Source organism: Schistocerca gregaria, chromosome 6 (assembly GCF_023897955.1).
Source record: "Schistocerca gregaria isolate iqSchGreg1 chromosome 6, iqSchGreg1.2, whole genome shotgun sequence".
Lineage (NCBI taxonomy): Eukaryota > Metazoa > Arthropoda > Insecta > Orthoptera > Acrididae > Schistocerca > Schistocerca gregaria.
In genome coordinates this window covers 77501279-77516926 of record NC_064925.1, presented here as the reverse complement: position 1 = coordinate 77516926, position 15648 = coordinate 77501279, and the positions used below count along the sequence as shown (strand labels likewise).

General features: G+C 43.0%; 1 protein-coding gene across 1 annotated transcript in view; it reads left to right on the top strand.

Annotated features, from left to right (window-relative positions):
• Positions 1-15648, top strand: part of LOC126278231 (serine/threonine-protein phosphatase 6 regulatory ankyrin repeat subunit A) — a 944107-nt gene that overhangs the window by 634219 nt on the left and 294240 nt on the right. The window contains exons 7-9 of the mRNA XM_049978210.1: positions 2432-2628; positions 7932-8030; positions 12691-12784. Of these exons, the coding sequence (XP_049834167.1) occupies positions 2432-2628; positions 7932-8030; positions 12691-12784 (390 nt within the window). The remainder of the gene's footprint in view (positions 1-2431; positions 2629-7931; positions 8031-12690; positions 12785-15648) is intronic.

Sequence of the window (15648 nt, the reverse complement as noted above, 5' to 3'; positions counted from 1 at the left end):
CTGCCAGGCGAAGGAAGAAATATAGAGCAGTCCGGTTTGTTTTTTTTTCAACAAAATGATTTACATCTCGGTATTAACGCAGGTTTCTAGGTCGGAACTCGATCATTTCTGTGGGCATTCATGAGTGGCCATTCGCCTTCAAAAATATTAAAAATATTTCATACCCCAGATTTCGCCAATTACCTCTACAAACTGTCTGGCGCGTGCATGCGTGTGTGTGTGTGTGTGTGTGTGTGTGTGTGTGTGTGTGTGTGTGTTAGCTTAGTAGCAGTGTCATTAGCTGGTATCGAAGGAATCGTTGTAACTTACGAGAGGGAGGGGGGAAGGAATGGCGACGCGGGAGGGGGAGGGGGTAGGGGGGGAGGCACAATGAGGTTACGCGTTTGCCTCGGTCCCTGTATGTTGGTGAGCCGACGGCCAAGGCCGTAATCCAGTCAGGCAGCAGTACGCTTTCCTGCTATCACGTGTTGATAGTTGCGACTGAGACAGTTACAATAAATATTTAAAAAAAATAAAATAAAAATATATGTGAATGTCCATATGTATGTAAACTTCACACATAAATGTGTGAGTGATTTGAGAGTGGGGAAACAGGCCTCTCTACTCTTTGAGGTGTCAAAACCGTTTGAAACAAACCTATACTGGTGAGTTCAATGTGCATGCGACCTAAATCACTCACATGGTGACTGCTGCTTTTTTGCCGTTTTTCTCGTATGCAGGAAATATTTCGCTACAGTTTTTGCCATCTGGAGCTCCCTATGGAACCAAGCGAGTTGTTTTTTAATTCTCAGACATGTCCTGTCGGCTTATCCCTTTATCTAATTGGTGTTATCCACACATTTCTCTCGTAGTCGAATCTGCAGAGGCTCTCCACATTCAAGTCTGAAATGACTTCTACAGTCCTTACTTATTTTCATTCAAGCAAGCAATTTATACCGACGTATAGCTATTGTAGCTTCTGACTAACTTAATATACGTATTACACTTCTTCAGAGGAGTTGTAATATCTGTTTCCTAGATTATTGTTTCCTTCTCGCAGGAATTTAATTCTACTACTGAGATGTGTTCTATACGGAGAGGTAGCGGAAAGCGGATTCTCAGTTCCCCAAATGCTAACTACCACTGAAAGACATTCACAGTGTAGGCAGTGTATTGCAGTCTTTCATACGTACTATCTGTCTGTTGCCTGAATTCCCATCTCTTATCACGCATTCAGTATGAGCTCCATTCTCGCCGTCTTCCTCTTGTGGAGACGCTTATATAGAGAGGCTTCCCCCAAGCCATTCACAATTGCCTCCGTCGCTTGCATACGAATCCTTTCTTTTATACAGCTATTTGCGTGCAGTCCTCAAGGGTTACGTGCTTCTCCTCTCTAGGCTTGGTCTAATTTTTTTGGTGGAAGAATCGTCAACTGTTCACGTTAGCGTGGACTGTGCTGTTTGACAATCCTCTTGCCACTGTCGTCATTTCATATTTGGAGGGCAGCCACTTCCGGCTTTAGTTACACGTTGACAGTTATTGAACTATGTGAAATAAAATCGTCATAACTTCTGAATGGTTTGTGTTGCGACGGTCAAACTGCACGGTTGGCCGCGAGACATGGTGGGAATTAGTATGCGCAAGTGCACGCGCCTCTTTGTTGTCGGCCATTTTCATTTGGATGGGTTCGTCAGTAAGCAAAATTGGCGTATTTGGGGGACTGAGAATCCGCATTTCACGCTCAAGAGGTCTCTTCACCCTCAACGGGTGACTGTGTGCTGTGCAATGTCCAGTCACTAAATAATCGGTGCGATATTCCTTAATAGGACGGTGACTACCGAACGGTACGTACGATATTCCTTAATGGGGCGGTGACTACCGAACGGTATGTGAAGGTTTTGGAAAATGATTTTATCCACATTATTCAAAGTGCCCCTGATTTCGACACGGTGTGGTTCATGCAAGGCGGAGCTCTACCCCATCGACGCGGGAGAGTAATGTGCTGGAGGAGCACTTTGGTGACCGCATTCAGGCTCTGGGGTACCCAGAGGCCACTGGCATGGGCCTCGATTGGTCGCCATATTCTCCGGATCTGAACGCATGCGACTCCTTTTTGTTGGGCTATATTAAAGACAAGGCGTGCATCCATAACCCCAAAACCATTGACGCGCTGAAAAGAGCCATTCAGGAGGTCATCGACAGCGTCGATGTTCCGACAGTTCAGCGGGTCATGCAGAATTTTCGCTATTCGTCTGCGACACATTATCGCCAATGATGGCAGGGTTATCGAACACGTCATAACCTAAATTCGAATACTGTAGTGACATTTACATGTTGAATAAAGTATGTGCACGCCGTAGTTTTTCTTTTCGTGTAGTTCAGTAATTATCACCCTCTAAGATGCTCCTGTCTGCAAGTTAAAGTTGAGCTGGTCGTCCGCCACGTGCCGCAGACCGGACGCCGATGCACCTGGCGGCGGAGAACGGCCACGCTGGCGTCATCGAACTGCTGGCGGACAAGTACAAGGCGTCCATCTACGAGCGCACCAAGGACGGCAGCACGCTGATGCACATCGCCTCGCTCAACGGTCACACCGAGTGCGCCATGATGCTCTTCAAGAAGGGCGTCTACCTACACATGCCCAACAAAGTGAGTTCCTAAGTTTTACAAGGGGCCTTTAATAATCAATGACCAAACTTTTTTTGCAGACGCTAACTCGTACAGGAATACGTGATTTTACGTACTTCTAATATGACGTTTCATCTGCACGTGTATGTAGCTTCGACAAATTCCGACAGATGGCAGAGTTGTAGTGAACCATAAAAAAAGGCATCTACGCAGCACTCTCCTTTCCAGCAATCTGGAGTAATTTAATTCTTGCTTGCAGTAAAAGAAACTGTTATGAACATCCATAAACATTTGTGTGTAGTGCAGTTAATATGAATACTGCTGTGCGATGGGAAAAGAGAAATACAGCGTCAGGAAGTGCAGGAACTGAGCTCCATGATCGGCCACACTCGGGTCGTACCATCTCAGCCACTGTTCCCGACGTGGTAAACCGCGCGGGTATCTTTAGTCGTGGGGAACGTGGTGGATACTCCACAGCACCTCTACGGCCTATCCATCTTCCACTGGCACAGTTACCGACCTTCAGAAGCTTCAGACATCCATTTTAAATGCCGTTCGAGACTCGTATGGAGACGGAAGAGTTTACTTTCAACAAGATAGTGCCCCAGCCCACTACCAAACTCGTGTTAGGGCGTATCTCGACGAAAATCTACCAGGAAAATGGATAAGCCGTTGAGGTGCTGTGGAGTATCCACCACGTTCCCCAGACCTAACTCCTCTGGACCTTTACCTGTCGGGAACACTAAAGGACGTCGTTTATCGACAAAAGCCACGCACATTGGATGAACTTCGAGAATCCATCGTACATTCAATGTGAACACATTGCAATCAGTAGTTCGTGCTGCAGTTCGGCGGCATCGTTTGTGTGTGGATGTTAGTGTTGACCATTTCGAACACGTACAGTGATATCTTTAAGTTGGACTTTAAGCTACACTTTCACCAAAAATGAGATAACTCCGTCAATTAGTTTGAAACTCATGGAATTTCGAACAGTGGATGCATTCTTTTGGACCCCTTTGTACTGTTGTTATTGTGTTCTTCAGCCTCAAGACTGGTCTGACGATGCTCTCCATGCTACTCTATCCTGTGCGAGCCTCTTCATCTCTAAATAATTACTACAACTGAAATGCTTCTGAATCTGCATACCGTATTCATCTATTGGCCTCCCTCTACAATTTTTACCCGCCGCCCTGCCCCCCCACACCACCACCACACTTCCATTAATTACTAAACCGGTGATTCCTTGATGTCTCAGAATGTGTCATACCAACCGGTCCCTCCTTTTTATCAGGTTGTGCCAAAAATTTCTTTTCGCGCCAGTTCTATTCAGTATTCCTCATTCGTTGCCGGCCATTGTGGACGAGCGGTTCTAGGCGCCTCAGTCTGGATCCGCGTGACCGCCACGATCGCAAGTTCGAATCCTACCTCGGGCATGGATGTGTGTGATGTCCTTAGCTTAGTTAGGTTTAAGTAGTTTTAAGTTCTATGGGATGTGACCTCAGATCTTAAGTCCCATAGAGCTCAGGGCCATTTGAAATATTTGAACCTCATTAGTTACGTGATCTTCCGATTTAATCTTCAGCACTCTTCCGTAGCACCACACACATTTCAAAAGCTTCTATTCTGTTATCGTCTAATCTGTTTATCGTCCATGTTTCACATCTATACATACCTAAACTCCATAGAAATCCCTTCAGGAATGACTTCTTAACACTTAAAGCTTTATTCAATGTTAACAAATTTATCTTCCTGAAAATTCTTTTCTTGCCATTCCCAGTCTACATTTTATATCCTCCCTACTTAGACTATCATCAGTTGTTTTGCTGCCCAAATAGCAAAAGTCATCAACTACTTTAAGTGTCGCGTTTCCTAATCCAATACCCTGGCGTCTTCTGATTTATTTTTACTATGTTCTATTATCCTTGTTTTGCTTTTGTTGATGTTCATCTTGTATCCCCCTTTCAAGATCCCGTCCATTCCGTTCAACTGGTATTCCAAGTCATTTGCTGACAGAATTACTATGTATCGGCAAACCTCAAAGTTCATATTTCGTCTCCGTGAACTTAAGTTCCTTCTCAAAATTTTTCTTTAGTTTCCTTTACTACTTGCGCAATATACAAATTGAATAACTTCGGGGATAGGTTACATACAACCCTGTCTAGCTTCCTTCTCAATCACTGCTTCCTTTTCATGTCCCTCGACCCTTATAACTGCCGTCTGGTTTCTGTACATACTGTAAATAGCCTTCCGCTCACTGTATTTTATCCCTGCTACGTTCAGAATTTCAAAGAGAGTATTCCACTTAACATTACTAAAAACTTAAAGTCTACTAAACAAATGCTATTAACGTAGGTTTACCTTTCTACAACCTATCCTCTAAAATAAATCGTAAGCTCAGTATTGCCTCATGTATTTGTACATTTCTCAGGAATCCAAGCTGATCCTCTCCGGGGTTCGCTTCTATCAGGTTTTCCATTCTTCTATAAAGAATTCATGTTAGTATTCTGCAACCATGACTTAATAAACTGATAGTTCGATAATATTCACACCTGTCAGCACCTGCTTTCTTTGGAATTGGAATTACTGCACTCTTATTGAAGTCTGAGGGCATTTCGCCTGTCCCATATCTCTTGTACACCATATGGAAGAGTTTCGTCATGGCTGGCTCTCCCAAGGCTATCAGTAGTTCTAACGGAATGTTGTCTACAATCGGGGCCTTGTTTCGACCTAGATCATTCAGTGCTCAGTCAAATTCTTCACGCAGTATCATATCTCCCATTTCATCTTTATCTGTTTCCTCTTCCATTTCCATAATATTGCCTTAAAGTACATGCCCCCTATATAGCCCCTCTATATAAGGCTCCCACCATTCCTTCTTTGCTTAGGACTGGGTTTCCATCTGAGTTCTTGATATTCAAACCTTTGTCTTCAAAGAGCTCTATAATTTTCATTTCCGAGTAGATGGGCTTGCCCCCGCCCGTTAGTAAATAAAATATACGATACATAATTATTACCATAGCTAACTTCTCAATCTTTAAAAGATTTTTCCACTTAATTCATAGGCATTTTTCCTTGCCTTGTTAGAGATAGAAGAGCGATATTTGAATAGACCATAAATTTTCGAATTTAAGATCTAAATATTATGCTCCCAATGAATGAATAGAAAGAACACTTAAAATCAATTGTAAAAGAATGTCTTAACACTGAATCCGGAATGAGATGATTATAAAAGTCGAAGGACAAATTTTTCCAATTCGATTTTCCCCAAGATAATACTGACGGCGTAATTATTTGTAATTGTATTTCCATTTTTACATTGAAACTTTTTTTCGGGGGTCATCACGTCCTGACTGCTTTGGTGCGGCCCGCTACGATTTTATTGCTTGTGCCAAACTCTTCATCTCAGATTAACACCTGCATCCAGTGTCCACAATTAGCTTTCGAATATATGCCAACAGTTTTTACTTTCTACGGCGTCCTCTAGTGCCATGATGTATCTCCATGTCCCTTCTTATCGTCAATGCTTTCCACATACTCCTCTTCTCCAATAAACTACACAGATCTCACCACATCATACCTTAGCAGTCCACTTACTCGTAATTTTGAGTATCCTTCTCTAGCACTACATGTGAAACGCTTCGATTTTATTATTTTTTATGTCTTATCCTTCTATGTTGTGAAGATACAAAATTGTTGATGTTGTTGTGGTCTTCAGTCCTGAGACTGGTTTGATGCAGCTCTCCATGCTACTCTATCCTGTGCAAGCTACTTCATCTCCCAGTACCTACTGCAACCTATATCCTTTTGAATCTGCTTAGTGTATTTATCTCTTGGTCTCCCTCTACGATTTTTACCCTCCACGCTGCCCTCCAATACTAAATTGGTGATCCCTTGATGCCTCAGAACATGTCCTACCTACCGATCTCTTCTTCTGGTCAAGTTGTGCCACAAACTTCTCCCCAATCTCATTCAATACTTCCTCATTTGTTATGTGATCTACCCATCTAATCTTCAGCATTCTTCTGTAGCACCACATTTCGAAAGCTTCTACTCTCTTCTTGTCAAAAACTATTTATTGTCCATGATTCACTTCCATACAAATACTTTCAGAAATGACTTCTTGACACTTAAATAAATACTCGATGTTAACAAATTTCTCTTCTTCAGAAACGCTTTCCTTGCCATTGCCAGTCTACCTTTTATATCATCTCTACTTTGACCATCATCAGTTATTTTGCTCCCCAAATAGCAAAACTCCTTTACTACTTTAAGTGTCTCATTTCCTAATCTAATTCCTTCAGCGTCACCCAACTTAATTCGATTACATTCCATTATCCTCGTTTTGCTTTTGTTGATGTTTATCTTATATCCTCCTTTCAAGGCAGTATCCATTCCGTTCAACTGCTCTTCCAAGTCCTTTGCTGTCTCTGACAGAATTACGATGTCATCGGCGAACCTCAAAGTTTTTATTTCTTCTCCATGGATTTTAATACCTACTTCGAATTTTTCTTTTGTTTCCTTCACTGCTTGCTCAATATACAGATTGAATAACATCGGGGAGAGACTACAACCCTGTCTCACTCCCTTCCCAACTGGTGCTTTCCTTTCATGTCCCTCGACTCTTATAACTGCCATCTGGTTTCTGTACAAATTGTAAATAGCCTTTCGCTCCCTGTATTACAAGATTATGAACCTGTTTTTAAAAAACAAATGAGGTGGAGACCTTTGCAGCCAAGTCTTCTTTTCATGGAACTTGTGATTATTCACTTATTTTAAAGTCACTAAATGACTGTGACCAACCACTGTGAATATAATTACTTATTTTAACGGGACACTGATCGACGGTATGAAAACGCCTTTTATTTCTAACAAGTCATTAGGTAATTTTAGCATGGAGATCGTCTTCCGAAAAGCGTTAAGTAATCCTTCAACAAAAATAACTTGGGGATTATTAAAATGCTGTTATAGACATCATAAGTGTCGTTTGTTGATATGAAGGGCTTATTTCAATAGTGGTACAAGTCGATTACCTCCACTTCTCTGTCTATAATGCTTCTGAAATTAATGATCCAAACAAACAGAAAGAAAGGTTCATCTCTAGCAAGAAGCCATATGCTTGAATATTTCTGGTATCTCAACTGTAGATTTTTCAGTACTCATTTAACTGTAGGACTCTGTATCTCAATATGAAGAAAAATGGACTTGTACCACTACTGAAATAAGCCATTCATATAATGAAAATTATCTCTTGTAACGCAGGTATACTGTGATTTGTGTTTACATCGTGGAGAGCGTGTGACAGTTAGTGGCTACGTGTGTTGCAGGGCGGCGCCCGCAGTATCCACACGGCGGCGCGCTACGGACACGTGGGCATCATCAGCACGCTGCTGCAGAAGGGCGAGAAGGTCGACGTACCCACGCACGTGAGTACCACGTGGCCGGGGACGCCTGCTAGTTATCCGTTTGAAACTCGTATGTGAGGTTTCTGCTATTTAGCTGTTATTAACTGTGCTAATGCCTATACGCTGATCAGATAGAACATTATGACCACCTGCGTATTAGCCGGTATGTCCACCTTTGGCACGGACAAGGCGTCGCGTTGTGGCATGGAACCAATGAAGCCATCGGCACACGCAAGTCACCTAATTCCCGTAAATCCCGGAGTGAGGCGAGAGGAGCTCTAACGCCACTTTCAGTCACACCCCAGATGTATTCGATGGCGTTCAGATCTTGCAAGCACAACAACTGCAACTGGCCACTGCGTTCCTCGAACTTCTCCATCACACTTCTGGCCTTGTAACATGGCGCATTATCTTGTTGAAAGAGGTCACTGCCGTCGGGAAACATGACGTCATGAAGGGGTGTACGTGGTCTGCAGCCAGTGTACGATACTCCTTGTCCGTCGTGATGCCTTGCACGAGCTCCACTGCACCCATGCAAGCCTGCGTTATATGTCCCCCAGAGTATAATGGAGCCGCCGGCAGCTTCTCTATCCCGCTGTGCCGTTCACTGTGTTATTCAGTGGTTTGGTATTCAACTAATTTGTAAATGAAAATGATAATCTTATTTCATTACATTGAGTAATTACTAAATAATTTTTTTTTTCTCCTCCGGCTAAAGATTTGGTCAAGTTGCTAAAGAAATCCAAGTTAACGTTGTGTTAAAGTGTTGTCTAAGTTATGTAAGTGTCACTAAATCACAATTCATACAACAGTTTCTATACAACTATTGATTATGATCGAAACAGTTATCTTCAGCAAAATGATGATTAAAACCACCGAATATCAGCCGCGCACAACAATGACGTATATTACCTGAAACAATATGCTTCGTAACTCGTGCGTAGTTCATTTCGATTCCATACATCAGCAAGAAAAGTTTGCTATATGGAACGTGCTATGGTCACTATTTTTAATGAACCAATCTGATTCGAACTATTTTCATTAAAATGATTTCTGGACCACCGGTGAACATTTATTTTTTGCACAATTTTATTATCTTCGGCATTTATGTCTGCAGAGTTGCGTAATTTGAATTTGCGAGATAACTGTTAATATGGCGGCAGACAATTGATAGACTTTCTGTTGTTAGAGTAAGTTTCCTTTTTAATAGGATAAGTATTTAAAATGCTTATTAAACTTTACTTTCATATTGCGCACTATTTAGACGAATTTTCATCAAGCAAACATTTGACATTTTCGTAAGCAAAACAGATAAAAACACGATACAAATCGCTATCCTCAATGACTGCGCTCCTTGCAGCGGAAAGAAATAATTAATAAGGAAAAGGTCCCGAGTTCGAGTCTCGGTGCGGCACACAGTTTTAATCTGCCAGGAAGTTTCACATCAGCGCACACTCCGCTGCAGAGTGAAAATATCATTCTGGTAACTTCCCCCAGGCTGTGGCTAACCCACGTCTCCGCAATATCTGTACTTTCAGGAGTGCTAGTTCTGCAAGGTTCGGAGGAGAGCTTCTGTAAAGTTTGAAAGGTAGGGAACGAGGTACGGGCACAAGTAATGCTGTGAGGACGGGGCGTGAGTCGCGCTTGGGTAGCTCAGTTGGTAGAGCACTTGCCTGCGAAAGCCAAAGGTCCCGAATTCGAGTCTCGGTGTGGCACACAGTTTTGATCTGGCACTGTCCAAGAAGCGTTGCCTATTGAACACGAAAGCTCCGAACGATAGGCCTATACGCCGAGGGACGAAATACATCGAAAGCATGCGTGTACCTGCGACAGATTGTCAAGTGTATAGTGCGTCGCCAAGGGAACGACGTCTAACATTTAGCGTTGTAAATAGGAGTTAGTGGAGCCGTTTCAATCACTAATCCTCATATTCTTAGCAAGCGACTGCGTAGTGTGCTTGTTTGGATTTCTGTTGAAAATACAGATTTCTGCCAAATCAAGATTTCAGAACTGTATAAATTTTTATGGGACAGTGACTAATTGCAGATTTTCTAATATCTGTGTTACCATAATTTGCGAGTGCGAGGGAAAATTCAACCTCTCCCAAATATTCCTGAGAGACATAATTCGGTTGCAGCCGGGTTACGCGAAATAAGGGTTACTTCCTGTGGAATATTTTGTAAAGACGAGATGGCTGACTATTAAAGTAAGAGAAATTACTAGTTTCCTTCATAATTGATGGTAAATTAGTAAACTTTCGTCTTTTGCGTCGCTCTAGTTACCACAATAAACAGTATCCATATTTGGAGCCGCGAGAGTGTCGGGCTCCGTATACAAGGTGTTACTAAAAGGTAGGGCGAAACTTTCAGGAAACATTGCTCACACACAAATAAACAAAAGATGTTATGTGGACATGTTTCCGGAAACGTTTAATTTCCATGTTAGAGCACATTTTAGTTTCGTCAGTATGTACTGTACAGTATGTACTGTCGATTCGCCGCCAGTTGGCCCAATTGAAGGAAGGAATTGTTTACTTCAGTGCTTGTGTTAACATGCGACTCATTGCTCTACAGTACTAGCATCAACCACATCAGTACGTAGCATCAACAGGTTGGTGTTCATCTTGAACGTGGTTTTGCAGTTAGTGCAATGTTTTCAAATGCGGAGTTGGCAGATGCCCATTTGATGTATGGATTCGCACGGGGCAATAGGCGTGGGCCGGTACGTTTGTTTCGAGACAGATTTCCAGAACGAATGTGTCCCGACAGGAAGACGTTCGAAGCAATTGATCGGCGTCTTAGGGAGCACGGAACATTCCAGTCTATGACTCGTGACTGGGGAAGACCTAGAACGACGAGGACACCTGCAATGGACGAGGCAATTCTTCGTGCAGTTGACGATAACCCTAATGTCAGCGTCAGAGAAGCTGCTGCTGTACAAGGAAACGTTGACCACGTCACTGTGTAGAGAGTGCTACGGGAGAACCAGTTATTTCCGTACCATGTACAGCGTGTGCAGGCACTATCAGCAGCTGATTGACCTCCACGGGTACACTTCTGCAAATGGTTCATCCAACAATGTGTCAATCCTCATTTCAGTGCAAATGTTCTCTTTACGGATGAGGCTTCATTCCAACGTGATCAAATTGTAAATTTTCACAATCAACATGTGTGGGCTGACGAGAATCGGCACTCAATTGTGCAATCACGTCATCAACGCATATTTTCTGTGAACATTTGGGAGGAATTGTTGGTGATGTCTTGATCGGGCCCCATGTTCTTCCACTTACGCTCAATGGAGCACGTTATCATGATTTCATACGGGATACTGTGCTGCTAGAACATGTGCCTTTACAAGTATGACACAACATGTGGTTCATGCACGATGGATCTCCTGCACATTTCAGTCGAAGTGTTCGTACGCTTCTCAAAACAGATTTGGTGACCGATGGATTGGTAGAGGCGGACCAATTCCATAGCCTCCACGCTCTCCTGACCCCAACCCTCTTGACTTTCATTTATGGGGGCATTTGAAAGCTTTTGTCTACGCAATCCCGGTACCAAATGTAGAGACTCTTCGTGTTCGTATTGTGGACGGCTGTGATACAACACGCCATTCTCCTGGGCTGCATCAGCGCATCAGGGATTCCATGCGACGGAGGGTGGATGCATGTATCCTCGCTAACGGAGGACATTTTGAACATTTTCTGTAACAAAGTGTTTGAAGTCACGCTGGCACGTTCTGTTGCTGTGTGCTTCCATTCCATGATTAATGTGATTTGAAGAGAAGTAATAAAATGAGCTATAACAATGAAAGTAAGCGTTTCCGGACACATGTCCACATAACATATTTTCTTTATTTGTGTGTGAGGAATGTTTCCTGAAAGTTTGGTCGTACCTTTTTGCAACATCCTGTATATTGTTCGGGACCCGCTCGTTCGATAGGTAACTGCGCGACTGCTACGATCGCAGTTTCGCATCCTGCCTCGGGCATGGGTGTGTGTGGTGTCCTTAGATTAGTTAGGTTTAAGTAATTCTAAGTTCTAGGGGATTGATGATCACAGATGTTAAGTCCCATAGTGCTCAGAGCCATTTGAACCGTTTAGTTCTATAGGTAACGCTTCTTGTAAAATACCGACGATCTTGTAGGAAATAACAAACAGAACAGAGCAGAATAATGGTCACTGGGTGCGTGTTCGACGCGTACCTCAGAAGCATGGGCCAAAGATACCTTTACTGTCGCTCCAAAGATCTTATTGCACTAGTGTTCGCTACTCCCCAATTCAGAGAGCGATTAAACATGACAATGAAATTTATGTGGCGGTTGAGAGGACGTAATAGCTGATGAAAAGAGAAGAAAGATACTGTACTCAGAGTCCTTAAGATGCAATCTTCTAAACATCTAATGTCTCACATCATAACTTACACATCAGGTAAATTCTATCCTTTCTTGCGGTCGACCGAAAAGAACAATTAATATCAAAGCTGAACTGAATGACCAGGGTCAAGAGTCACTCTCACGATTAAAGCAGACGCAAACACTGTACACCCGAAAACAACAACGTATTGGGAGAATTTTGGTCTTCACATATCACACAGTTTCCAGCAACTAATGATGTACTATACTTTTGGGACGCTGCTGAGATGTTGCGATGTTTCACCTGGAGCGACTCTGCCCTCAGGACAACTACACGGCCCTGCACGTCGCTGTGGAGTCCTGCAAACCCGCCGTGGTCGAGACGTTGCTGGGATACGGCGCGGATGTCCACGTCAGAGGTAAGTCACAGGAACCGGTGGAGCATCTTTGATAGAAACCTGCACATAGTAACTGTAGCACAAGCAGGGATTAATTCCGGCGATCCGGCACCTCCCATGGAATTCATTTTAACTCACTAGAACCGGTCGGGATCGGAGATTTAAAGTAATATATCTGTTTCACTAAACAATCGGGGGTAATTTCCAAGAATGATTGCCTATCGAAGTCGTGGGGTCCAAACCATACATATCGAACTTGCGATCGTAAATCGATCATGCGATGCTGATGGCGGGCGTTGTGATCAATTATTTGTGATCGTCATCTTTATCTGTTTTCCGTCGTTCCCTTTGTTGCTCTAAATTACGTACCGTACCCCCCACCCCCCCCCCCACCCCCCCGGATTATTTGTGAGTTGATAGGGAATCTCAGACGATTTATGTCGTTAGTACATGGGATGTCTGGTGTTCTTGACGTTTCTTTGGTGGATTCACTCACATGGAAAAATCCAATTCCATGTTTATCTTGCGTAGAAAATTCTTCGACTTTTTGTCGCAAATATGGTGTTCTGCCGGACCAGGAAAGAAGGGAATGTATAGACTGTGGTGGTGCGAAGTTTGTAAGACTTCGTAAGAACAGTTTCGATACTGAAATACCGTTTACAATTTCATTGCGGACAGTGCGAAAAACGAACGAGTATCAGGAAGAATACATGGTTCGGCTCTCCCAAATTATGCGTCCAGACCACCGTAATGGACTTTCACCTGATAACAACACCGACGACGAATAAGGTAAGTCGTCTCCTATGCAACTCTCTCCTTTTCTCGTTGCTGTAGCGACCACCATAAATATACTCATAACGCCCGCCACCACAGGATCGCACGTTCGATATGTATCGTTTGGACCCGGCGACTTCGATAGCCAATCATTCTACGAAATTACTCAGTTGGGGTTCGCAACGAGAAAATGTAGAATCGTAGTGGTTAAATTATAAAAATTGTATACAAACGTCATACATAAACTTTTTATTCGAGTGCCACATTTTACTTGCAGAAGTTTATTTAGTTATTATATCTATACATAAAATGTGTGACTTGTTTTCACGCACTATAACGATAGTCACGAACGACAAAATCTGACTGAAGATTATTACGTATGATGTGCCACCAGAGTGATGTGAGATTGGAAGGTGAGGAGGAAGATTAGCACAGCCGCGAGCTGTGATGGGGAGGGGACGGAGGAATGTCGCACTCCTATAGGTCGCTCAGGAAGCAGTGGCTGATCCGCAGTAACCAGTTTCCGTCCAACGCGCTGGCCGAGTCCATTCTTTTGTTCGGAAGGGGGCGGCCGAACGCATTTTCTAGCTTTCGACCGGTCGACGATGACAGAATCGAAGAGCGCAACCTGCACTCTTACTCAACGATTTCGCAGAAGCTATTAGGTAAAAAAAAAGTCATTTTTCCTTTACCTGTAGCTTTACATGTCAGGTTCATTATGATGTGCCTATCATTTCGTTAATGGTCATAGGTTTGGTATATTTATATGAAACTAAGACACTGTGAGAAATTCCAACTGTTTGGAATGAAACATAGGATTCGCTATGATATTGCGTCTGGTACATATTACACAATATGTTGCTGCATTGAAGTTTACCTAACATATTCAATTTTTCTGTAGACTTGGTTGGAGGTCTCTGTCACCGAACTCGAGGAAACTGATCTGATGTAGCGTACTCATTTACGGTCGCACAGCACCAGCGATAAAGCCAGAGTGAAATATCCACGATATTCGTCATATTTCATAAACGGTTTAAGATATCGAAATGAGATTTTGGCAAATGATAGCACACAAAGAGGAGAGTATTTAGAATGAAATTTTTCACTCTGCATCTGAGTGTGCGCTGATAGACTATAACTGTGTGCTGGACCGAGACTCGATTTCGGGGCCTCTACCTTTCGCGGACAAGAGCTTCTGTGAAGATTGGAAGGTAGGAGACGTGGTACTGGCAGAACTAAAGCTGTGAGTCGTGCTTTGGTAGCTTAGATGGTAGAGCAGTTGCCTGCGAAAGGCAAAGGTCCCGAGTTCGAGTTTCGGTGCGGGACACAGCTTTAATCTGCCAAGAAGTTTCCTGGGACAGCATTTTTCTGTATGGAAATTACGCAAAACTTGTTCTACTTATTACAGACTCTTTCGGCCAAAGACTGTAATTTTTAGGGGCCGTCGATAGCTGTTGAAATGAGAAATACTGTGGATTTTGGAACAATATAAGTCATTACACTTATACTTTGTACAGGGGATATGCTTCTTCATAAGCTACTGACCCTACTTTTCCTCAGTTCATCACTTAATAAACCACTGTTTCAGAATACTCTCCCAACTGCGTCTGCAAAACATCTTAGTGAGGTGGGACTGTCGTAAATTCCTGTGAGTTTTGGCAAAAGAAGCAAATTTTAACATGGCAACAAGAGCAATGTGAAGGTTTTACTCAAAATGACTCTTCTCTGAACGTTACAAATGGGTAACAAACCAGGCGAATATAAATCGCTGCATTTTCGGCGGAATTCTTTTTAGCCAAAGAAGATGTGACGAATCTTTTTCAATGGTCACCATGCAGTGTGGGCGTGGAGGGGCCCCGTTTAATATTTACGCAAAATGTGAGTCTAGGATTCAGTTCATAACGATATTTCCCTTTCAGCGCTCTGCGCGACTCCCCCACCACTGTTGCTCTCCCCAGCCGTCTGCGCAGACGCACTAACGTTTCGGGAAGACGTACTGTGGGACGCTAGTGTTCAAATGTGTTAGTTATTGGTAGCAATGAAGATGATCTGAAATCAATCCAGTTGTAATACAACCCAATGAGTAGAAATAAATTACATTTGAAGCATTT